The 26829-nt window shown below is 43.2% G+C and overlaps 1 protein-coding gene across 1 annotated transcript in view; it reads left to right on the forward strand.

Moving 5' to 3' along the window:
* Window positions 1-1924: 1924 nt before the first annotated feature.
* T265_14489 (hypothetical protein) overlaps window positions 1925-26829 on the forward strand; it is a gene marked incomplete at both ends in the record, with an annotated part of 81418 nt that continues 56513 nt past the window's right edge. Inside the window, one exon of the mRNA XM_009173887.1 lies at window positions 1925-2096. Within this exon, the coding sequence (XP_009172151.1) occupies window positions 1977-2096 (120 nt within the window). The remainder of the gene's footprint in view (window positions 2097-26829) is intronic.

A 26829-nucleotide genomic window follows, 5' to 3' on the forward strand; every position in this document is an offset into this window, starting at 1 on the left:
CTAAAAGTACCAGGCTATCGGGCGGATATCCAAACCCGGGTTAACGGTGTTAAGAACTTAGGAATAAAACTATGACCCACCACACTTCTTTCCGCGCAATAATTAGGCATGAAGATTTCGGTGTTCAACCTTTGTGACAAACCCAACAAGGAGCCAGTTTCGTTGACGCAGTTCATCTAGAGAACCACCTCAAGATGATCAGCTCGATCACACTCGCGTGCCCGTCCACTGGGGACACTGTGATTGTCGTGAGTGCCGCATCAGAAGACTGGTAAACTGCCCTTGTAGCCAGCGGACCCGGAACAATTGGCACACTGCACTTCTTTAGAGAGGAAATTTCGTTATCGGCATTCATGCAGACCGTTTTGTCCTTTGCGCTTTTCACCCGGAGATTTCGGAAATAGTACCTTCTCTTTCTTGGGCATCTCGACAAAATAGGAATATTTGTATTGATCCTGTACTCGTCTGGCTACTCAGTAAGTTACTTTACCAGGAGTGTGGCAAAGAAATAGAAATAATGTTAGATTAGATTGGGTATACAGTAAAAAAGAGGTCAGATGGAACAGACTCACTAATAACTGTTCCATTTTATATAGTTCGTCATTGGCCCAGGACAGTTAATAAAGAATAATCCAATAATGGTGGTCCAGAGGTCTTCTTCTGAACAGTTCCCACATATAATGGATTCCGAAGATGGCCTGAAATATCTTGATACCCGAGTTGGCACATGAGACTCGCGAATGACCGCTGCAGGCGCGAGCAAAATCAGAGGAGGGAGTCGAAGCACGTGACCACGTTTGTATTGCGTGAATATTTTGCACGTGTGCGGGTTTTTGTAGTTTTTCGTATTCAAACAAAAAAACAATCATGCAATTGATGAAATACCTAGTGTTATAATGGAAGTAAAATAAACGCAGAAAACACCACAATCTGCTCCAATCAGAAATGAAGACACGGTTTCGTGAGTGACAGCCGTCTCGTTTGTTTCGGTATGCATAACACCCAAAAGATGCAGGCAGCTGATGCAGACAAACAAGTCATGAGAGTGAGATAGTAGGGTTATCCATCCGTTCAGTATTTAAAGAGATACCAGGCCCTGTTAGAGTGACATTGCATTCCACGTTTAACACTCGCTAGGCATCCAATTCCACATATAATGTGGTCATCCGATAGCTGCCGAGGAGTACGGCTTGTAAGCGGATACACCGCAGAAGTGGAGTACAAGCTGGCAGAATCTTTCACGCACTTGCTATGTCCGGGCGAAAAATTCAATAAAATGACACATTTTGACTCTATAAACTGACTAAACACTGAGGGAAATTTTTTACAGTCTTTCACGAGCAAACGGAAACGACAAAGAGCTGGAGCAAATGATTATAAGCATTTTAAAAATAATAAGCATGTGACAACTTTTTGAGTACAAGTTTAGCATTCTTACCACTTGTGCTCGTCCGTTGTTTAAATGTGTCGAACTCATTTTTTCCATGAACTGGTAGGCCGCTGAAATTCCCCGTAGTTTATAAAAAACCTGAGGGTAGTGAACATTTCCAATTTACACTAACAGTTGATCTAAAGCGCTTCCTACATCACTTTCGCCTGACGCATAAGTTATATTATCTCTTCAACCGCGGAAATGAAGCCCGTACTTCGTCGCGGTCGGTGCAGTGGGAATGCATTTTATGTGCCGCAAGCATCTGCATGTGATCTTTACATATATTCGTGCGCAATTTGTGCAATCAATAATTCGCTTTGGTCCATTATTATTTCTGGAATACTACATATGTGAGAATTTCTGAAAAGCGAAAGCGTCCTGCAAACTAGTGGACTCTTCCCTTGCATTCAGATTTTAATATACCGTTATTCCCACACAACTTAGGCTACTTTTTCTATCTCGAGGTAAACATCTCCCCGGAAATATGATAATAAGCCCTGGAAGACTTGGACTTCACCGACTTCTGAAAGAATAATTCTCGGATATGAAAGTGACGGTATCGTTTGGAAATGTGAAAATTGTGGTTCCTTGTGGTCAGGGGAACATTTCTATCAAGGAGCTGTCGGAAATGGCTGTCTTGAGGTATCAAAAATCCTTACACCAGGTAAGTTTCAAAAAGCATTGGGGTTGTTTATCACATTAAATACACTAGTAACTGAAGTAGTAACTGGTGTCATTATCAGGTAGATTAGAGATAACTTGTTCGAATTTTCTATTGACCCATTAAGTGTTCTCATAAGACTAGTTGTTTATCGGCTAATAGAGTTCTTACTCACGCCTTCAGCTCTTGGCTTATACCTTAAATACATGTGAAGGAATCATTGAGAGTTCTTAGCTGTTAGTGTCGCAACTTAAATTTCCGGAAGCTGTTCAAAATATTCGCTGTCATGAAACCCTGATCATACACCAACCCGTTGCTGTTGCCCCGTCGTGATCGTTTCCTCAATCTGATAAGTCGTTCATTCTCATCTTAACGTTCCTTTCAAGTATTTTTTTGTTAAGTGTGACTCAGATGATGGTGAAAAGTCGAACTGTGCCTCAGGATTTGCTTCCGAAGTGATTCTGAGCTTGGAATAGCCCCTACACAATCCTGTCCGTAAAAATGACTTCAGACCAGGTTTCACTCCGGACGCTTTTTCGTAGATCACATCTACTAAAGAACGATACTCAAAAACAACATTAACAACAAAGTCGGTTGGAGTTCAAAATGATACAGTATATTGTGGACGAATGAAGCCGACAGGCCTGAGATGTTTCAGTGGTAAAGGGGCGGAAGGGAAGTCGAACGGCGTGTACAAATACTGGGAGACATTCCAAAAGTATATGGCGTTCTCAATGAAGAGTAAGCAGTCAGAGTGCTTCTACAGCGTGCCACATGTTGGTGAAAACACCATATCCTAACGAAGCCGTGAGTACCCTTTGCAGATGTAATACTAGGGGGTTTTCTAAACGTCCCAAGTGTGTGATTTTGACCGATGCTCTAGGTGATCCCAAATAGGTGTTGAATGTCGTGCGATACGATGGCTCAGTATGGTTGGGAGATACACCCAATGGCTCCCACGCTCACCACTAAACGATGGACCAAACGCAGCAATGGCCGACGTTCTAGACTTGTTGGGTTTCGATTAAACACTGAGTTGTCCATGATTGCGTGATCGCTATTCTCATACGTTCTTATTTCGTCTTTTTCAACAGCATAAGTGAATATTCCAACAGTTTCATTTTAAACTGGAAATATGAACAATGCTATCCGTATTTTGTTTTACTTAATGGGTGGGTCACTCGCCAATAGCACGGCCATTGCTTAATTGTCTAACAACCCTGAGGAAATCAGATACTAGCAGCGATTGGAAAAAAGGAAAGGTAGATGCTTGGTTCAAAACGTGTTCTGTGTACCTAACGGTGGAAGTCTATCCCATTGAATGGGATTAAAATGAGCACATCTAAGCATCACGTTTCATAATTGATCTGGCATTCTATGCAAGTTTCATCCAACTGTAGCTGGGAAAACTTAGCCTGCCGACAAGCCTCTATACGTGAACAATTAATATCTGAGCTACCGACATTCTCCTCTATTCATTCAACTGTATTCTATCGCAAAATGACGGACCAACGTTAGTAGGCATGTGACAGCTTATGATTTCCGTGGTAGTTTGGAAGTTTTTCAACCATGTGCAAGGATATTCACTCAGTCTCCAGCTTGGAGAGAGATAGGATTTTACAGCACACACTTTATCCGTTAGGGCCTTCATTTTGCGGTCTTATGCGATTATCTGTCATTTTACACCTGCAACTATCAATAACTAGAATGAAAGTGTGTTAACTGTCAATTTGACTTGAACCTAGGGAGTCGCATTCGCTGGTTTATCACTAAGTGCTTGCATGTGCATCATTCTTTGCTTAAGATTGTTGAGCGTAAGGTGGCTCAGTTTCCATGGTGTAAATTTACTCTCGTAGCGTACTTGATTTTAAGTCACCCCCTACATCTCGATTGCCCGTCTAGACTTTATAAAACCAACCTGACAGGCATGTCAGCTAAGTATCACAAGGGTGTTACAGTCAAGCATTCATTATCATGATGGTTGTAGTGTGCCATCTGCGACGGCGTTTACGACAACCGTGAACAAAACGAGTGAGGTAGGGCTACTTTGAAAAGCTCCTCTAGTTTTGGCAGGATGTTTTGGTGATCTGTTGTAAAACCTGGTATAAATGAAGGCGTGGAAGTAAAAGAATTAGAGGATTCCCACGAACTGCATGGGCATTTCATTTGGTTAAGTCTACTGAGAACAGTCACGCAGTTACACAGTGTGAAAGGTTCATTTCCTGTCAAGGAGAGCCGCAGTTGCGATTCAACAGCATATGAACTGATGCTCTATTACGACGCAATACAAGGATGTGATCAATACATCCTTCCGTCTCACATTACAATATTTGACGTTGCAGTATTAGGAGACCAGAAGCCATGGCACAATGATCACACGAGTTTCACTTCTGGTTTAAATAGCTGCTTCAAATTTTCCAAACACAGCTTCAGCGGCTGCTTGGCTCAAGGTTTTTTTAAAAATGATTTTATCACCATGTAAACCCAAAATCTACGTTACTTGTTTGACTTCTTAATTTAGCTCTTGCATATTCATTGGCAGAAGCCTGCCTATCGCACACTTGCTAACGACCAAAAGCTTTATGGGAAAAGTTGAGGAGGTCTATATGTTACATTTTGGCTGAATTTGCCTTCCTTATTATTGCCCAGCTAGTAATATCAATGATAATTGTATCATCCTTACTGAAGGAGACCACTGAAAGCCTGAAGCCACATTGCAACAGGAAGCAATCACTAAAAGTATCGTCGATAACAATGTATGCACAAGACTTTCCATTAGTCTTCCAAAATGTCGCTACATTCTTCCAGAAACGTTACTTGATTGATTGCCGACCAACTTGTCAGATTACTTTTTACGCAAAATTGAGTTTTTTTGGCTTGGGAATAACTAAGCGTTGCTTCTCCTAGCATGTCCATCAGAGTATTGGCCTGGTGTCCGACATCTCTGTCCAAATTCACGGAACGTAAATCATAAATCCACAAAAATGCCATATTGTTAGTTGAGAAAACTATGTTATCGCACGATTCCGAAGTGATTCTGAGCTTGGAATAGCCCCTACACAATCCTGTCCGTAAAAATGACTTCAGACCAGGTTTCACTCCGGACGCTTTTTCGTAGATCACATCTACTAAAGAACGATACTCAAAAACAACATTAACAACAAAGTCGGTTGGAGTTCAAAATGATACAGTATATTGTGGACGAATGAAGCCGACAGGCCTGAGATGTTTCAGTGGTAAAGGGGCGGAAGGGAAGTCGAACGGCGTGTACAAATACTGGGAGACATTCCAAAAGTATATGGCGTTCTCAATGAAGAGTAAGCAGTCAGAGTGCTTCTACAGCGTGCCACATGTTGGTGAAAACACCATATCCTAACGAAGCCGTGAGTACCCTTTGCAGATGTAATACTAGGGGGTTTTCTAAACGTCCCAAGTGTGTGATTTTGACCGATGCTCTAGGTGATCCCAAATAGGTGTTGAATGTCGTGCGATACGATGGCTCAGTATGGTTGGGAGATACACCCAATGGCTCCCACGCTCACCACTAAACGATGGACCAAACGCAGCAATGGCCGACGTTCTAGACTTGTTGGGTTTCGATTAAACACTGAGTTGTCCATGATTGCGTGATCGCTATTCTCATACGTTCTTATTTCGTCTTTTTCAACAGCATAAGTGAATATTCCAACAGTTTCATTTTAAACTGGAAATATGAACAATGCTATCCGTATTTTGTTTTACTTAATGGGTGGGTCACTCGCCAATAGCACGGCCATTGCTTAATTGTCTAACAACCCTGAGGAAATCAGATACTAGCAGCGATTGGAAAAAAGGAAAGGTAGATGCTTGGTTCAAAACGTGTTCTGTGTACCCACCGGTGGAAGTCTATCCCATTGAATGGGATTAAAATGAGCACATCTAAGCATCACGTTTCAGAATTGATCTGGCATTCTATGCAAGTTTCATCCAACTGTAGCTGGGAAAACTTAGCCTGCCGACAAGCCTCTATACGTGAACAATTAATATCTGAGCTACCGACATTCTCCTCTATTCATTCAACTGTATTCTATCGCAAAATGACTGACCAACGTTAGTAGGCATTTGACAGCTTATGATTTCCGTGGTAGTTTGGAAGTTTTTCAACCATGTGCAAGGATATTCACTCAGTCTCCAGCTTGGAGAGAGATAGGATTTTACAGCACACACTTTATCCGTTAGGGCCTTCATTTTGCGGTCTTATGCGATTATCTGTCATTTTACACCTGCAACTATCAATAACTAGAATGAAAGTGTGTTAACTGTCAATTTGACTTGAACCTAGGGAGTCGCATTCGCTGGTTTATCACTAAGTGCTTGCATGTGCATCATTCTTTGCTTAAGATTGTTGAGCGTAAGGTGGCTCAGTTTCCATGGTGTAAATTTACTCTCGTAGCGTACTTGATTTTAAGTCACCCCCTACATCTCGATTGCCCGTCTAGACTTTATAAAACCAACCTGACAGGCATGTCAGCTAAGTATCACAAGGGTGTTACAGTCAAGCATTCATTATCATGATGGTTGTAGTGTGCCATCTGCGACGGCGTTTACGACAACCGTGAACAAAACGAGTGAGGTAGGGCTACTTTGAAAAGCTCCTCTAGTTTTGGCAGGATGTTTTGGTGATCTGTTGTAAAACCTGGTATAAATGAAGGCGTGGAAGTAAAAGAATTAGAGGATTCCCACGAACTGCATGGGCATTTCATTTGGTTAAGTCTACTGAGAACAGTCACGCAGTTACACAGTGTGAAAGGTTCATTTCCTGTCAAGGAGAGCCGCAGTTGCGATTCAACAGCATATGAACTGATGCTCTATTACGACGCAATACAAGGATGTGATCAATACATCCTTCCGTCTCACATTACAATATTTGACGTTGCAGTATTAGGAGACCAGAAGCCATGGCACAATGATCACACGAGTTTCACTTCTGGTTTAAATAGCTGCTTCAAATTTTCCAAACACAGCTTCAGCGGCTGCTTGGCTCAAGGTTTTTTTAAAAATGATTTTATCACCATGTAAACCCAAAATCTACGTTACTTGTTTGACTTCTTAATTTAGCTCTTGCATATTCATTGGCAGAAGCCTGCCTATCGCACACTTGCTAACGACCAAAAGCTTTATGGGAAAAGTTGAGGAGGTCTATATGTTACATTTTGGCTGAATTTGCCTTCCTTATTATTGCCCAGCTAGTAATATCAATGATAATTGTATCATCCTTACTGAAGGAGACCACTGAAAGCCTGAAGCCACATTGCAACAGGGAGCAATCACTAAAAGTATCGTCGATAACAATGTATGCACAAGACTTTCCATTAGTCTTCCAAAATGTCGCTACATTCTTTCAGAAACGTTACTTGATTGATTGCCGACCAACTTGTCAGATTACTTCTTATGCAAAATTGAGTTTTTTGGCTTGGGAATAACTAGGTGTTGCTTCTCCTAGCGTGTCCATCAGAGTATTGGCGTGGTGTTCCACATCCCTGCCCAAATTCACGGAACGTAAATCATAAATCCACAAAAATGCCATATTGTTAGTTGAGAAAACTATGTTATCGCACGATGGCCACCTTTGCATCATTACTAGTTTCTGAATTTTTTTCCTACATTTTCTGCGTTTCCTGCATTTTCTGCGAACAGAATTTCAGCCATCGTCAGTAAAACGTCGGAAGTGTCTGTTTAAGGAATTTGGTACACAAATCACGAACAGTTAACTCACGTCCATCAATTTAGTTTCTCGGTATTCTAAAATAGACATCCCTTTGAATATAAAATGTTCCGTTTGTCGTATCACAGTGGGATGCCGTTATATTGTTGCGAAATACTGGTTTGTGGCGTATTTAGTGGCTGCAAATAACGGCGCTACATTCGAAGAAATTTTGAATGCTAAAGATATTAGCGTACTACGCTAATATCACTGCCTGCATGCTTACAGTTCAAAGAAGGTTTTAGAGACAGGACGTAAAATCACAGAAGGCAGGTTCCTGAGAGCTATCTACTGAATTACCACTGCTGCTCAAAAGATGCACATTCGTTTCCCACGTCGTGCTTGCTTAAGCAGCAAGTAGATGTGTTAAGCATCTGAAAACGAAAGGCTCCTGCTTTCCTTAAAATGACGTCATCTGTTTGGGCGGTGAAAAAACTAGTGCCGACGCGGCTTGGCCAATAAATGATCCGCAGTCGTTTAAAATACGAGATATGCTTGGTGCTCCTTATTCCTACTAACATGCGGTACTGACCGGACAAGACAAGAGGAGTTTTCTGGAAGACACGTGATGGGCTCGGCAGTAAACACGAGTACTATTTCAATATCAGCATGTCCGTTTGTTCACACATAGTAAATCACGTGTGCTCGCCGCATGCTGATGGAGCACCAGTAATAAGTCCTCCCGAATTTTCAGGTAACCAAATCCGAATAATGGCGCCACGAGGGACGTAGAATATCATTTAGCTACAACATCAGGTAAACCCAGATCCAGTGCTTCGCACTTTTTACGGAAGCATAACTGAGATGGCCAGATTCTTGCCAGAAAAGTAGCGGTTGTCATTCTTGTAGGTCTCGATTTTAATTCGTTGTATAGAAATTTGCCAAAAGGGGGCTCTTTAGAAATGGCCAGGCGACCGCTACTAACAAACACCACCCTGTCAGAACGGACACGGCCCACGGTAGATGAAATAGTGGAAGGGATAAAAGTATGCCTTAATCTCACCCACTTCGTTCTCGACTCCGTGGTCTACACTCAAGTACAGGGTTTAGCAATGAGATCTCCATTATCCCTTGTTTTAGTAAATATTTTTGTGAAACCTTTTTGATAGGAAGCTCTAACCGGATTACCGTACCCACTCAAGATATTCTGGCGTTGTGTAGATGACACTTTTGCCGTGATGAAACAAGAGCAAGGTCAGTGATTTTTTTGATTATCTGAATCACCTTAATCCACACACTAAATTTAGTACGGAGATAGACAACTTCGGGTACACTGGACTTCATAGGCTGCATGGCACATAAGGTTGAGGGGTGCAGAAGACCACAGTTTACGAAAAGCCAACGGACACTGGGACAGCTTTAAACTGTTCGTCTGCTCATCTATTCGCTAGTATTGATTCATCGATGTTTGGTCGTGTAAGGGACCTGTGCACAGGAGAAACTGATCGGACGGCGGCCCGAATGGAAGTAAAGAACAAACTTCGGGGTAGTCGACATCTAGCTAGCTTGATTAGGTGTCAGTTGCGAAGAATGTTGGTACCGGTAGCGAAACCCAACAGGGCATGGATCGGGAGCGCTGTCATTCCTAAGACTTCTCTTTTAGGGACAAAGAATCATCTTCACTTTTGATGTGCATTCAGACGTAGTTTGGAGCTTTTAAAGGTTTACACTTACGAATTCCGGCAATCATCCGTAGAAAATCTGAATTACTGGGCTTTTTGCCGACTTTTTCGGTTTGATTTTGAGACATCCAATCACATATGGAGGCTAAGTGTTGATAAACTAAGTGCGATGCAATGTATTTTGTTACTTCTGACCTTATTTTGGGTTGTTGGAGAGTTTGTTGTTTTTGAAGCTGCTCTACAGAACCCGATCTCCTTGTCTAGTTTCATTTAATTGCCTCCAAAACGAGTTGTTGCTATTTTATAATGCGATACAAGTTCCGAAAAACGAATTTGTAGAACCACCTTTCAAGGTGCCGTGTACTTTTGACAGTGGAATGCCATGGCATCTCTTTCGTTATTACCGGAAATTACTTTTGAGTCACAAATCTCTGACGATAAAATCGCCCTATTGCCGGGAGATTGTGCCCAAGTTTGCATGTGTAATGATCCAGATAGACTTTTCCCGACACCTCAGAGTAGTCAGGAACCCTAAGTACTCTACAAGTAGGCTGTCGTATGGTGTAAAAGACGCATTTTACCAAAATTGTCTGGATGACTTAGTTGTGTTATCAGAAATGTCGAGTTTATATCGAAGGGACGATTTGCAAGTGATAAACTGAACTTTAATGACGGGAGAAAATACTCAGAAAATTTGAATGGTTTTATGCAGTAGATAGGACTTATGTTTCCAAGCAGTTGATCTGACATGCTGAGTCTAGTGAATAGACAACACTTTTCTGGCTGGTTGTATCCGGACATCGGACAATTATCAAGTAATCGGTTTTAAAGATGATTAGATATTCATGGTTAACGCGTGATTGGATTTCAAAGGGCCCAGTCAACGGAGCCGCCGTCTTTGGTCGTCTCCGTCTGCTTACTGCGTGTCTGATAGTCTCTGGGTCTGACTGCATTTATTCTACCTGACGATGGGATATTAATAGTTTGCGGCTACCTCTCCCACCTCCCCAAATCGTCGGTGAACGAAACTGTGACAGCTGCAACCACTGCACGACAAGTACGCGGTTCCTAAAACTCATGATGCGTTTTGCGTACTTCGATGAATTTTCCCCAGGATTTGGTATCAATGGAACCAGATATGTGAAGCTAGTGACGCAATACCTACTCAAGCTAACCTAAGGAGGGAATTTTAAGTCGAGTAAGACCTGTAGACTATTCAGTCAGTGCTCAGACTTTAGTACAGGCGACGAAAAAAAGATTAACTGCCACCAACAATGGCAAGAATTCTTTTCAAACACTTTACCTTTTTTCAACAACCGCATTGCAGAGAAAATCAACTCTAGTTTAAGTGGGCATCTCTTTAAGGAGGGAAGACTGTATTTTGAAGTTAAATAAATCAGAACCATGTATTCATATTGTTCAGTCATTGTTTGCATCGTTTGCAAACGTAGTGCTTGTCTATAATAGGTTCTTCCATTTTCCACAAAAGCCTCGAGAATGATATTTCCCTCACGCTACAGACTAGTCTTTGATAAGCCTTGGTGGCCATTGCTTGGAGGTTCACATTGTAAAATCGCTTTGTACAAAAGTAAGACAATAATCCAAGCCATACCCTTGTTGGACGTGGTTTTGTGCGACTGCAAACTTCTACGCTATGGTTGAAGCATATTGGAAGCTATGGTCAAAGCTCTTCGTACATAATTCTCAAACGTACTAGTAGAGTTCGTCCAACAGCACAACAGTATCTGCTTACGGAACTAGGAAGAGCATCGAAAATGAATGCTTAGAATAAGTCAGGTAATCCTTCAGTCAAAAGAATATTAAACTAGTCAATATCTTTTGATAGACTCCTGATTCATATGCGCACTAATTTCGCACCCGTTTGTCAAGTTTAACTACTTATTGGATCGTGTTTTTCGACGTTCTGTATCGTTTGCGATGCAAATAGTTTCCCTTCCCCTATCTGGTTCGGGACATGGTACTTTGCCTCTTCAGCAACCCCTAATCCAGCAATCCCGTGTGTAATGCTACAACTTGGACACACATTTCCTTAGTATGGAACAGCTATTAGTCCCTAATCCAGCAATCCCGTGTGTAATGCTACCACATGGACACATTTTCTCAGCATGGAACAGCTATTAGTCTCTCTGCCTTTAATCCCCTGTTTTGTGTGAACAAATAGGACCTTTTTTAATCAGTTTTTACGTGAAGCAAGTACCACATTCAACTGAAAGAAAGGAGAATGGAATACTCGCCACAGGCTAACCATCACTCAGTTTTTTTAACTGAAATCTTGGCGGAGTGGCGGAGTTGTGAAGCGACCCTCCAACGAAACCGCGGCCTCTTATTAATTTAATTAAAACAAGGCGGTATAGTTTCATTAACATGACAGTGCTCAAACGATGACGGAAGCTCTCCGACATGCTAATCCATGATGAGTCGAGCACACCAATCACATCACTCAAGTGTGACCACGTTCGTCTGTTCAGACTTGAAAATTCAGATGCGTCCAACGTGCGTCGGTGGAGTAGTGGTTACACGCTCGCCTCGCACGTCAGATGTCCTGGGTTCAAATCCTGGCACAGCCATTGTATATGCAATGCTGATGAGCGAAATTCGAGTTCAAGGCTTCCCTTTGACGTGAACTCACCGGAACAGAACAGAAGCACGACCGTTCAGACGAAAGTGGTGTGACTACGAACATAATCCATATTAATCCTCCATCAGCCTTACCTACTAATCGGACACAAAACTCTACATAAACCGAGTTCTACATTCAATTGCAAACTTAGTAAACGAGAGGCCTAACTAGATTTAGGCAGAATAAGTGATTTGTGTGATTCTTTGAGAAATATGTTCAAGGGAAACTCTCGGAATACGCCTGCCTGATGACCCATTAGGTGGTGAAACCAGATGGTCGTTCAATGCGAATCTCTATTCGGGATTATAAATAGTGTGACCCCATGAAAAATGCTTCAATATCCTGAAAAGTCATCACTCGAGCAGTCCGTCAACACGTGACCTCGTGATGTGAACTGTGTGATTGAAGGCTGAATGAGACTACATTTTGTCTAAGTGGAGTTTATCACGCCGCTGATCAGTCGCTCGTGTCTTAACGGTTTAGTCTTCAAATGTTGACCAGGCTTTTGCAAGTTCAGCTCTCCCTGGGGTTTATGAGATGGGCACTATTGATTATTCGAAACATGGATGACGCAGTTGTACGGTACTTCTAAGCTTTTCAGCATAGATAGGGTCTACTTACAGGACGAGATCTCCGCTGAACTCACGAAGTCTCCCCACACAAACAACTCTCAGACTCGATGACCACGTGATCTATACCGATCCACCAGCACTTCGGCACGAGGAGACTGGACCTTACCGTGGTATGACGCTATGCGCACCTCAGTGATCCACTGAGCTATACTAGGGAGTGGCTCCGCGACACTCACAGAGTCCCTCATGCCAGGTTGGTCAATGGTTAGAGTTCTGACAAACAGTCTCCCGGCCTTCAAGGTTGGGGGTTGGAACACGTGGCGACTTGTTGCGTAGAAATGGTAATATATTTGCATTTTCCGCCAAACATCGCTGCCTTTCGGTTGGGCTTTTTAGCCAAAGGCTTTAGCTGAGGACTCTAATCGTCCTTTTGTCTAGGTGTGTGTACCCCGCCAGTATCCCAGCCCACGTACAACCATGACACTTACGGTAGTTAGGCATCGGTGTTGAACGCGATGTCATGCTGTCCATAATGATGGTGATGATGATAATTACAGTTTAGTGCTGACGTATTCGGATGAGATGACCCTGGGTGGTGATGATGATGATGATGTTGATGGTAATTACAGTTTAGTGCTGACGTAATCGGATGAGATGACCCTCTCCCTCGGGGCGCACTTTTTCGAATTTGTATCCCACTTGTACCGCATCTTCAAACGATTCTCAAATACATTCCCGAGTATAGTATGATGTTACGGAACCAGTACGGAATAGTGTGTCATCATGAGCTCAGTAGAGCTGTAAATTTTAGACCAAACTGGTTTGAGTTTAAACGTTGGGATTCATTGTGGAATTTTGTAGCAGGTCAGCGCGAATTCCTAGGTGGAGAGGTATCATCCACGCACCGATTAGATAGATCGAAGTGAGACTGCATCTACCGTCGCAAATCACATACTGTGGATTGCTTCAAGCACGTCCACAGGACTCTCTGTACTAATGAAATCTGATTTCTTTTCACCGAAGGTAAACAACTGGATTGCTGCATACTCATCACAACTCGGTGGAATCTTTTCACCTGGCTTAAATCAACCCATAAACTTTTTCATAGAGGAAACTACTCACAAGGTTGCTGAAAACGCTTCGACAGTGCTTCGCCCTGCATGGGGCTCATCAGGTAGGCGCAGTCCCCGAGTTTCCGTCAACACTATGTTCTACTTGAACCCAGATTGGACTGAGTCCAACAAATGCACTTATTTGTAAATCTTTATCATAAACGAGAGATTCAGTTAAGTCTTCCGTGAAAACCCAATTGACCTGCAAGTGAGCGTATTTGTCGCAAACCGTAGCTGTTCATGAGATTGACCTGACTAGTTCCAACGGAATTTTCATCCACGCAGTTTGCATTGACCTTGCATAATGTAGATGCAGCTGCTCTTTTGAATCGATTTCTTTAAAGTCCATAGCCTTGCGGCCATTTCAAACCTTAACCCTATTACAAGTCACGTGTAAACATAGCTCAGTGGGATCTCACAGAGTGCGGCAAAGTACTTTCTGTCGGACTGCTTCTTACACAATGTGCCGGTAGGCATGACTCCAAGTTAATGCACGGAAATCGGCAGGCAGAACTGGATTTCCATTCTACCTCGATCCACGCCACCGGACACAAGTTCACACGTGCTCTTGCGTGCGTGCTCGACACAGGAACCGTGGACGCTGCAACACACGCACGCATGCACACGCGCTCACAAATACATACACGTGATTTGCCCATCTTTCTTAGCCACTGTCACACGAAAGACAAATCGGCTGACCTACGATTTACGATCAAAACAGGAAACGCAAGGAATGGCAGGGCAATCTGCAGCTCTCATTACGGCAATTTATGTAACACTTTCCTCTTGTGTGCCCACAGAGTTGTTTGCAGATGACAAGCGCTTTTTGCCTCTACAGTTGCAAAATGTGACAAAATTCATGTGGATGTCCGAGTAACGTAGTAACACAAAGATGAGAACACAAATCAGATTGCTCATTGGATTTTTTCGACGATGTTTACTCTGTCGGATGGCTTATAACAACGGTGCCATGTGTTTTCGCGCTGAACTTTCCCATTCTTCTCACTGAGCTGTTTGATTCTGTGCGCCCGATGTACCCATGGTGGTCTACTGTCTGGTGTACGGTCGATTGAGAGGAGATGGTTATATTTCAGAGCGAAGAACGACCAATATCTCACACCCACGTACATTATCTTAAAGGCGAATTAGGGACGAACTAGGGTTCAAGTAGAACATAAGGTTGACGGAAACTCGGGGCACCAACCTGATGAACCCCAAGAAGGGCGAAACCGGTCGTGGGCTGTCGAAGAGTTTTCAGCGACCTCGTGAGTAGTTTCCGTTATGGAAATTAGGGAGTCATTTCAAAGAAGGTCGTTAGATATAAAAAGATACTCCATCTGAAAAATGCCACCGGGAAATGGTTCATCTAAAAGGGTACATTGATTTTTACCGATCTGACGAAGCACCTTGTGGGAGCGACCAAGTTTGCTCGCTGGAGTGAGGATTCTCCGTAAAATGAACCGATATTTCTTGGAATAGAGACGTTTTTGGTCACCGATTTTAGGGAAGATATGTCTAGCACCGTTTGTTCCATTTTCGTTCATCGCATTACTGGAATTCCCTGGGGGTGCACCCTTGATGGTGCCACGTGACTTTTCGGATCGAGCCGAGTACAACTACTCATTCATTCATTCATTCATTCATTCATTCATTCATTCATTCATTCATTCATTCATTCATTCATTCATTCATTCATTCATTCATTCATTCATTCATTCATTCATTCATTCATTCATTCATTCATTCATTCATTCATTCATTCATTCATTCATTCATTCATTCATTCATTCATTCATTCATTCATTCTTCATTTCATTCATTCATTCATTCATTCATTCATTCATTCATTCATTCATTCATTCATTCATTCATTCATTCATTCATTCATTCATCATTCATTCATTCATTCATTCATTCCCTTCCACGGTTCCGAACTAGACTATTCACGATCCTCTGCATTTCCAACTTCTTTACTCATCGTCTTGTGTCTGTTTGTCATAGACTAATTTCCTTAAAGGGGGTCCGAGATGGCTTAGTGGTCAGAGCGTGAATTTACTGACCGCAAGGTCCGTGGTTTGAACCCGACCTCTGCCTTTCGACTTTTCCTGTCTAGGCTTGGGCAACCCAGCAATACCCCAGCCCTCGCGCTTCCTTCGGGTGGCATGGCAGTCAGGCACCGAAAGGGTGCTACAGCTGAACGATCTTCTTACTGCCTGAAATATTTGTCACCAGAAGACAGCAGTTGTTCGGCTGGAGCCTGTGTGTTTAGACTGCCATATTCGCAACCTACTTGGTCCCAACCCGGGTAAAAGGTATAATCTGTCGCAGTACCTGGCTTAGCGGCCAGCTAGACCTAAGAGATGTATGTGCATTGGTAGGACACTGTTCTGACTTTACAGTTTCGAGCATGAATTACTGACCCAATACAAAAAACTGAGTAGAACGCTGACAATCCATTCACTCAGTGATTGTTGCGGTCAAAGTCCATGGCATGTCCACTTGCCCGGTTGAAGACCTTGCTCAATCTGGTAGCTTGCAATCGACTAAATGATTCACGTCTGAAAGAAAACGGAGTTTAGTTTGCGCTCATGCATCCAAGCTATTGCCTTCAATGCAAAACTACCTTCCCAATCCCGAAGGTTGGTGTCTGTCGGTACCAAAGATTCGAACTGCATCTATCTTATCTATTGTTTATAAGTGAATAGTTGAGCCCAGTGTCATCCTGAGATAGAAAAGAGATTTGTGGGGCCCTGCGGAATAGATCTACCTAATATGCTCCTTTCTAAGTGGGCGCAACTTGCAGCGAGTTGTCCAGGCTTTTCTGTCATCTCTGCACATCTTATCATATTGAAGACACCTTAAGTACCAGTCTAACCGGTCTTTTATGACATACTATAAGTCGAGTATCCCGTCAATTCAATTAAAAAAGAACACTTGACTCCGTGTAGAGACCCATGTTCCCTCTATGGGAAAGATAGTTCGCTGGTCTTCCAGGAAAGTGCAGTTTGGCGAGAAATCTTGGGCTGTCACTAGAAATTTTGTCGCTTATCACCTCTTGTAGCGCATCCTCATGCAAGCATGTGACTTCCTGCAAGCAGAAGGGAACGTTTCTCTGAAAGTTGGCAATATGAACATGGTACTTGTTGTGGTATGGTTTTGTCCAAAACATCAGGGAAACCACATTCGGTGAGATATTGTGGTACAACACTAGATTGGGCTATCCAACGTGGATTGCTTATACTGACTTCCTGTCTATCTGGCCTACCACATGCACACGGATGATCGTTACCTTGTGTTGTGGTTGACAGTGGTGCTACCGCAGACGAAGTCTATTCGTCAAACTAGTGATTGATGTGTATATATGCGAGTTTCCAGTTGTTATTGTCGTTTTCTCGCTCTGTTGCGCGTAAGGCAAGAAAAATTTATCGCATGGGACGTGGTATGCCGCTTCAGACATATCCTGTGGTAGGCAAAGATTTTGCGCTCCAAACGGTCAGGGCCGCCTTGTACCTTCTGGATTTTTTATCCTGTTGTTTCTAGACTACTATAAAATCCAGCGAGATGCTAGGGAATTTCAGTGTACTAGCTTCTGGTTTAATGGTTGAGGAAACTTGCTGAATCGATTTTTTTTTACCGAAAGCCTTAGTCTTCTAAAGCAGTGTCATAGTTTAGTGGTGTAGCTTATCCTGGTGATCAACGGTCCAACGTCACTGTTCATCTAACAACGTCTAATTGCAGCACCCCCTTCGGTGCATAGCTGTCATGTCACCAACAACAAAGGATACAATAGCCATAGGGTTCGCCCCTGCTCTCCAGCCAGAATCTTGTTTATATTTCCAGTTTTAGAAGTAGGTTTTCAGCTGCTTGTTTTTCAATAGTTGTTATTATTCGCCTTCACTTTTTTCTGTATGGTACGGATTTTTAGCACCGACTTTTGTTTGCATTGAATCTCTGTCTTCTTATGGAGCTTCCGTGGAAGCTGAGAGACGGGGAATTTGGTCTGAAACCGCTAAATCTCCTTGATGACCGCAAAATTTTTCCTCTGTTTCCCTTCGTCAAAGTATAAACTTTCGAAAGAACCTCCAATTTTTACCGATGGATGAAATGTTTGCAGCTTCGGTTGTGTATATGGCTGGTGTTCTGTTCGCTAAGCTTTGCAAGCAGAAACTCAACATTACTGAACACTCCCATAATCACGAACCGCTAAACAACGAGGAGGCGTTATTCCGTTTCGCACTTGACGACGCTCCTCTGCTGGTGACTAATCGCCAAGCCTAGCGACCAGAACAATAGCCAATCTCTGATGTTCCGCAAATACTGTTTACCAGATTGACACCAGTCGTTCCTTATCTGTATGCACTATTGACAGAACACTGAATATTGCTCGTATTTTACGAGCAGTTGATCAGCTGTCTGCCGAACTTCTCGTCACCCGATCCAACACAGTAAACGTGCCCGAGCTTTCCATGTTTCGGCAAATTGCCAATCGTCTTTTAATCCGGTTGTTGTTCCTACAAATGACGGCGTATGTGCTGCCTTAGGGGCCGTCTGACACGATATTTTTGTGACCTACAGAGATGTCCTTTAATTGGCTTATGGTCACCTTATCGCGGTTTCACTGGTAGTTTGGTTTCCTAGTTTCCATGCGGTACACGTGGAAAGTCCAGAGCTGAAGGGTTTGAGATGCCAAAGGAGAGGTTCATGGTTGGATTTAACTTTCAAGAAGTTACCAATCTGACAGTATGTTGTAACGGTATTTTCCTCAGCTTAGTTCTCGGTCTGAGCCTCCCAAGCTAGCGTTCACGTCAAAACAACCACCAAAGGTGCACAAGGTCTATTAACGCCCAAAACGAAGTCAAGAACAGTTGTACAGCGCTTCGTATATATATCGTAAGTGGTTGCAACTTTCTGGAATTTCTGACGCGTTCTAGATGCGCCATTGGCAACCGGCATGTGGCCAATACTGGGTCATGATTGGCTGTTGGGTCCAGATTGTTGACCAATCAGATCTCGGCTTGATGCCGGACCGGCAAGCGTCCCGAATTCTGGGCCAACCTCGAGCGGGCCAGGCTTCTCGGCCGTAGCAGCGCCTAAAGACGTGCCGTATAGTGGGATCCGCGTGAATTCCTGCCTAACACAGTATTTTAGCAATAAGTCTGGTATCAAGCGAATTGATTGGGTTTTTTGCTGGAAACATTTCCAGCAATCAGCTTCAAAAACGGCTGTGGTCCAGCACGACCTGGTTCCTCTTCAAGATTCGTACAAAATCTCGGTAGAGCCAATAAGAATCAGGTGGAAAGTCATACTCACTACTCATTTGTACAGAGACCAATGCATCGTGCCTACAATCAACTTACCAAATTTGTTTCAGTAGTATAAATGGGTTGAATAAGACGAACGCAGTAAACGGCCACATCGTTAAACCTGAAAAACTACGAAATCCGAAAGGACTTGTGAGCCTGAAAATAGTGCGTTGTCTGCAGATGGCCCTCTTGTTTCAAATAAACTATGAGGAACAGGGTACATATCATTTCAGAGGCTCTTGATATCCGAACTTTGAGGGTTTTTCTTAAACGCTGGGTCGATCTGGAACAAACACATCCTGTCAAATACAGAGTGAAAAACACCAAGTTGGATTTTTAAAGCGATAAATTGTCTGTAGTTTTGTGCAAGCAATCAGGAGTTGATCCATATACTTGAAGTTTTCACCAATGCTGTCATGCGCAGTCGATGGAAGGCTGTTCACCCTCGGGCTTACGTGCTCCAAATGAATTCACGGAGCATGATTCTGGATGCGTGTGGACGTCCACCTTCACGATGGGGCTTATTAGATTGACGTACAAGTCCTTCAGAGACGACGTTTTCTGCAACTCTTGAATTCGATTCTGCGCCCCACTTCTTATTTTTGCTTGACAAAAAAATCGATGTGATGACACTCACTACTCTCAACACTGCCAATGTTTGGGCTAGGTATTTTATGAAAAATTAGGCGAAGCCTGGCAAACTAACGATTTCAATGGAGAACTGCTCAATCTTCTGAAGCGCCTGTTCACTTTTCGGTCCCTGGTTGTTTCCTCATGGCCATGGCGAAAGCTATGTCGTCAAAAAACGTTTCTCTATCTGGTTCACCGCCAGTCCTGTTCCAGAATGTCAGAAACGCCATCGAGATAATGTTAGACCGTACGTCGCATTCCCGCCCAGCCTAAATGTCGGTATGTTCATCAGACAAAAACAGGCAACTAAATTGGCGCACAGCTTGACAGTTCCAAGATAAATCCAGGGCGCCACAGAATTAATCCAGTGTGTCTTAAGTACTAATGTGGGGCGGTAATTGGGCAAACAGTTGAGGGTTGCGTGTGGTCGTGATGTTCCACCCCCGTAGGGGAGTTAGAATGTTGTAATCAGGGCTTTGTTTCATCTCCCTGGTTATCTGTCTCGTCTAATTTGAAATTTGTCGATAACTACTGTCGTCACTTCAATGACGTAATAGACCGAATCACTTGAAATTGAAAATATGCATCAACTATACTTCAACCGCGAGCAATGTTTTTCACCGTTCAGTGTATCGATTTTTCGTACTTTGGTTTTCTCGCATAGCGAAACCCATGCTGGTCAGAAATTGCAGTCTTTTTGGCGGTTTGGTTGGGAAAAGCACGGGGATTGGATGAAGTTTGGGCAAGGAAATCGGTTCGAAATAATTGTACGTGTGAGGTTCGCGAAGCTGGGTTCATGTGTGGCAGCGAAATGCTACGGTTGCCTGGCTCGAACCCGACTGGAGCATACAAGGCTCACGTTCGTTCGCGCATTTTATCAGACGGATTGGAGAGATAATGGAGCTCTTTACACATTATTGAGCATTTAACTGTCGGGCGGTATTTAGATTATTCGCGGTTCCTGCTCGTACGGTGTGAACACGGAGCGATCTCTCAGGAGACTCCCACACTGAGGGCTCCCAAAGTCCAGCTACAATTAAATGTGAGTTTTCACACACCTCTTTGTACACCTTGCAGCACGCAACTGTGAAATGGTTCTCGGCAGGTGTACTAGCAGCCACTGGGCAGATTTGTGTATCTCAATCCTCGCGCTTCCTTCCTCGTGGCATAGCACCCTTACACCGATTGGGTGTTACAGCCGAACGTCGGCTGATTGCTGCAGCCTTCCGTATTGGCAACTCTCATGCTTGCACATGCCTTGAGCTGATTCCTATATGAGAATGGACTAGCTTACCATCCACTTGTTAATGATATTTTGAACGTAATCCGTTTCGCTATCAAAGGGTCTTTTAACATTGAACGCAAATTGGCAAGTCTCTTTGAAATCAAGCAAAATTTACGGCCTCGTCAGTGATTGACTCACTCGAGTTCGTAAAGGGAAACTACTCACAAGGTTGCTGAAAACTCTGACAGCCCAAGACCGCTTTTGCCCTTCTCGGGGCTCATCAGGTAGGCGCAGTCCCCGAGTTTCCGTCAAGCTTCTGTGCTACTTGAATTAAAATTGGACTGTTTCGGTCGTGGGCTGTCGGAGAGTTTTCAGCAACCTTGTGAGTAGTTTCCTTTATGAAAGCATACTGCGATATCTCGAATATCGCTTCAACTGAAACATGAGGCGGCCTGTGTGCGGCACATTCAGTTGTACAATATCGCAGACGAGAGATTCATTTGAATCTTTCGTGAAAATCAAATTGATTTGCAAATGAGTTTAGTCTACCTGAGTTCACTTTTTTGTTGGCTGGCTTACAAACCCTTAGGACTTGAATAGGAACACCGAAATTCCACCAGGCTGTGCTTTTATGATGACAAAAGACAGGGCGTAAAAACGTTTTTGCAGCCGTCGGTGTTCGAATTTTTCAAGCTCTCACACGACCTATTGTCTTCCAGCACTGACATCTCTATTATTTACAGGAAAACATGAAGATAATGGATCGTTATGATCTTGACAGCGGGTTCTTGGGACAGTTTTTTCATTTATGAGAGCCAATTTCTCTCCCAAAGTGAAGTGAACGCATCAACTCCCCAGAGACTTATCACCACGACCTCCAGGATGGTCCACCAGATTTCGGTTTCCTATGAAAACGCTACAAAAACCTGAGTGATCGTCAGTGTTATTATTACCATTATTATTAGTAGTATCGTGACTGCTAGTAATACTACTGCTGCTAGTAAAAGTAGCTTAACAGGTTTGAACGGAAACAAAAAATGCATTGGTCGATGAAGTTTGACTCCAGGCTCGTGTCAGTTACATTTGACTGCATCACACGCGCCGGACTGATCCGTATCAAATCGCTGTCGAAGCTTCATCGACTCGATCGGCATTGTCTTGTGGTTAAGACTGACGAGGCCAGTTTACTGGTTCTGTGGAGCAGTTAATTAGAATCATCGGAACTAAACTTCAGACTCCCTTGTCTAGTCGTTGAATACAGGTTCAACCGTAAAATCGAGTAAAGTTGATTGGTCACACGACATAATTTACGTCAAATGGATATCCTTAGTTGATTGGTACTTAAGGTGTGGACTTATAAAGATGTCCCTCTTCTTGTATTGTTTTTCGATTAGCACCTGCTATAAACAATGATGAACTGCCAGGTTATGATCGTTTTGAAATCAATCTCTCCTAAGTAACACATTTCGTTCAGCTTTGCGAGGTTACGGTTGTCACATTGTTTATCCTGTTAGGTGTCAATGCATGTATTCATTTATCCATTTCATTCGGCGGAAATATCTTCTACAAATCAACTAACACCTTTTCATTTACCTCAAGTTTCATTTTCCGAGATATGAACCACAACCAAAAACCTTCCTCTGACTGTCGATTTTTTGTTGAAATTCCCTCCCTCACACACACACACGATTACTCAGCTGTTAGCAGATGTATGTCAACAACCTACCGCCATAATAACTATCATAAATAAGCTAGCCAGTGGCGGCGAAATGCTATTGACGAGGAAACTTACACAGCTAGAGGATAAGCGTTAGTTTGATGGAATAGTTGGACAGCTTCCCGGTCACGCTTTGGTAGATGGCACTGTCCGTCCCACCAGGATGATATATGTCACTTGTCTAATGTTGTGTGCGCTCCCACTACCGCAAGCAGTTATGAATTGGAAGGTCGAACAAAATCGTTTATAGTGGTCCGAACTCCTTGTCACATTTCGCTCAAGTATGGCGTTTGGCCTTCCATCCTCAGAAGTGGTGAACTGATTCGGGATTTCTCTGCTCTCTGGTGAACTGATGTCCTTCTGTTAAAATGCGCAGCAACACATGTGTGAGCGACTGATAATAGTAACTGAGAGTAACAAGCATATCTTTGCTCACCGATTAACTCCTTTCAAAGAGTGACCATTCATCTAGCTCACTACAAGCGGTCAGTCATAGAATCGATAAAAATCGCGCTGGTAAACTTTAGGGATGATAACCATGGCAATTACTAATCACTCAGCTGTTCAGTACACAGCTGTCGTGGAAATCTAAGCAAGCAGCGTGGCTGAGGCATTGCCAAGTTCCACAAACCAAGATGGGGACAATCGTGAAACCCTGAACGAGCTCAGGACATGTCCGTGGCTGCCACCACAACCCATGAGCCTTTGTCATACACCACCTTCCTATCTGGTCTGATTTCATCTTCGCCTTCCTCCAACAATACACTACACATGGCACACTATACTACTCACTACGGTGTGCCATGCTGTGCTATGCTACACTGTTCTATGCTATCTTCAAACCTGTGGAGGTCAAGGGACAGTAGAACAGAGAACGATTAGTAAACCTGGGACGAATTTAACAATTGACATCGTTGCATTCGTATGCGCCTGCGAGTGTACCGTTCTTATGGAAAGGAATTTTATCCGAACAATATGAGTTCCATTGCGATGTGTCATGATTGCGCGAAAAGTACCTGTATTTGGCCGAGCTGTAGGTTGCTAAAACACATATGTCCTGAGTAAATGTACGCAAACAGCGATGCTCCTACACTATGCTTCGTCGTCTTTCTAGGTGGCAAAACAACAGTCCGACGGCTTGTCTAAAATGGGAGGAGGCAGGGACTTGGTCCTAGTCCGCCACGGGCGCTTCGCCTCATTTCCTGACCCTCAGGCAAGCAGTCCAAATAGAGGTCTAACAACCAGAAAACCGTTAATTTGCAGCCATATCTTGTAGCCTGTTCTGCTGAGCGCAAAGGGGATTACCTGGATTTTGAGCCTGGAAGACGTGCAGAACCGACGGGACACGGACTTGTCATAATCGTTTCTTCTGCCACGTTATTGTTTGATCACCGCTCTGGTTGCGTTACTATGGGGTGAACACGAAAAGCGCCATTCTTTTTTATGGACAAAGAAATGGCAAGCATAACCAGTCCACCGTGCCATCGACATTATTTAAAGTTCAAAGAGTAAGGGAAGACTCAGTGGTTTTATTCTTCTGAACTCGAGGGCACTGTTCGCATCCACGGTTGTTGGTGACTTGAAACCGGTGCCCAATTCACAGCAATTGTGTCGAATGTTCCACAGTTTGAATAGATGACACCCACTTTTCTACACCTGATCGCAGTGAAACTCATTCACTCACATTATCCTCTTTGGAAACCAATCGTAAGAATACGAACTATACAAGGGAGGTTTCATTCTGTAACTGAATCCGATATGTGCTGAAAAGCGGAGAAGCACTATACAACTACTTTATCCTTATTGGGAGCCATTAGCAGTGAAAATTCGGGAAGTTTCGAACCCAGCGGGTAGTCTGAACACTGACCGTCGGTGAACAGCTTATCAGCATTGTGATTGGCTCATACTCAGACACGATATGACGCCGCTCACCAACAGTCTATACATAGTTCAGAGGAAGAATAAAATTATCCCGATGAGTAGAACACGCGTATGAGAATCATCACCCGAGGAGCCTGTCAGCACACGTGACCAAGTGGTGTGGATCATGTGACTGAAGGATGAGTGGTACCAAATCCTTTCTGAGTACTGATCGTGATCGGAGGGTAAAGTGTTGAAGCTACTAGCTGGCGGGTCGCACATTTGAGACTCCCCAAAGTTTCGTGAGATGCGTATTGTTCACGATTCCTGATAAGGATGAAAAAGCTGTACAGTGCTTCTTGGCTTTCAGCATAGATTATGTTCACTTATACAGTGCTTCTTGGCTTTCAGCATAGATTATTGTTCACTTACAGGGGGGAATCTCCATCAAGCATTTACAACTCCTCCCACATTACCAACAAATTTAACAGCTACAAATCCCGATTTTTGCGAAAACGCATGTAATCAGGTAGTCAAACTGTCACCGTTTCTTCCATTTCGTGAGAGCGCAAGAACGCAAATCTTGCTTAAGAATAGGAGCAAAATTGTTTCACCCTATTTGCTGGCACTTCGGCGTAACACCACGAGTACTGGAAGTCTCCTACTGAACTTGAGATGACCTCTTGTTTATTCAGTCCCAATAGTACGATTAGCCATTTCATTTAGGTACTGTTCCCATGGCATACTAGATCAATAGATCTATCAACACTCAAAGGTGACAGTTATTTATTGTCTCAATATTAGGTCGGAGGATGTGCACCTGTGATAGGCTATTCTCCCTTCGGAACACCGTCTGTGTTCGAACCATTTACCACCATGGTTCGTACTCTAATAGACTTCAGTAGTATGCCTGTTCCCATATCAAATAGAACTCTGAACGTATAGGCTCGTCTCGTACTTTTTTTTGCATGTTGAAGATACGCAGACTGGACACCTTCAGAGGTTCCAACCATGGAGCAGCAAATTCAGCAAATTCTGCGACCTACCGAATGGATAATTCTCTGACAATTTGCACTGCTTGTCCTCTACCCACCCCAAATGGAGGAAAAGAGTAACTCGGGCAAAAACAACTGACTGTCGGTTCTCATCCAGAGTGGATGTCACGTTCCGTCTCAGAATCAGCTAATTTTAAACGGGAATATTGATCAAATCATCTCCGGGCAATCCTGTCTCATACTGGGAGCAAATGCGGAATAACGTTTGGCTTTTAGATGTCTTGTCGCCTGTCATCCAAGTTGAACAGCCGAGTTGTATTCTGCCTGTTCTGAAAGTCTGTCACAATTAGGTGTGTGTGGATAAGAGAATACCTACACTATCTAAACGCATCACACTTCGCACAAGTTTAGTGAAGGAGCTTTGACATTCCACGATCAGTTTTGCCCCTCCTCAGGCTCATCATAGGCGGGAGATTCAGTCGGATTCATCTGAGCTCTCCGCTAAAACAAAATTAGTTTTCAGATGAACGTATTTGATGAATATCCCCATATGTTTATTTCGGAAAGGCTACTATGAAGATGCAGTGATTTAGGCGATATGGATTTTGATGAAAATGGCTAATAGTTCAAAGCGAAGATCATCCTTGTGTTGTACTCGAGGACCTGTAATTTTGCAGCTCACTGAATGAATTAAAAGCTGGGGTCCTAAACTCTGATTGGTCCAGTTGAATAAGAACTATCCAGCCAGTCTTATTTGTTTCACTGTGTTGACAGAGATATCAGCCTAGTCGCATGATATTGTGCATCAACTATAGATCTTTTCAGTGCATCTACAGACCCAAATTCACGTTACTTTCATGTCTTCATTCTTGAGTTTTGGACAGTCTGTTTGATTTTTTCACATACATAGGAACAAAATGTTAACTGCTGGTCGAAGTTTGGTATAATCATTTGCCAGACGAAAATGAGTACTAACTTTTTTAAAAATCATTTACACTGCTCTTGGTCTCCCGGTCATGATTGATAGGTGTTTTGACAAACACATTTGTTTGTATATCAATTCGATTTTCACACTAGACTCATCTGCATCTCTCAATTATGATATTCTTCAAGTAAATTTACTGCACAACGGATACCTCGTGTATCGGTTGGTACGATGCTCGAGATATCTTAGTATATTTTCATGAAGCAAACTACTCACAAAGTAGTTGAAAGCTCTTCGACAATCCATGGCCGGTTTTGGGATGAATATCGTACCAACTGGAACATAAGGCGGCCTGTGTGCAGCACATTCAGCTGAAGAACATCATAAACGT

The sequence above is a fragment of the Opisthorchis viverrini genome, assembly GCF_000715545.1.
Source record: "Opisthorchis viverrini unplaced genomic scaffold opera_v5_204, whole genome shotgun sequence".
Lineage (NCBI taxonomy): Eukaryota > Metazoa > Platyhelminthes > Trematoda > Opisthorchiida > Opisthorchiidae > Opisthorchis > Opisthorchis viverrini.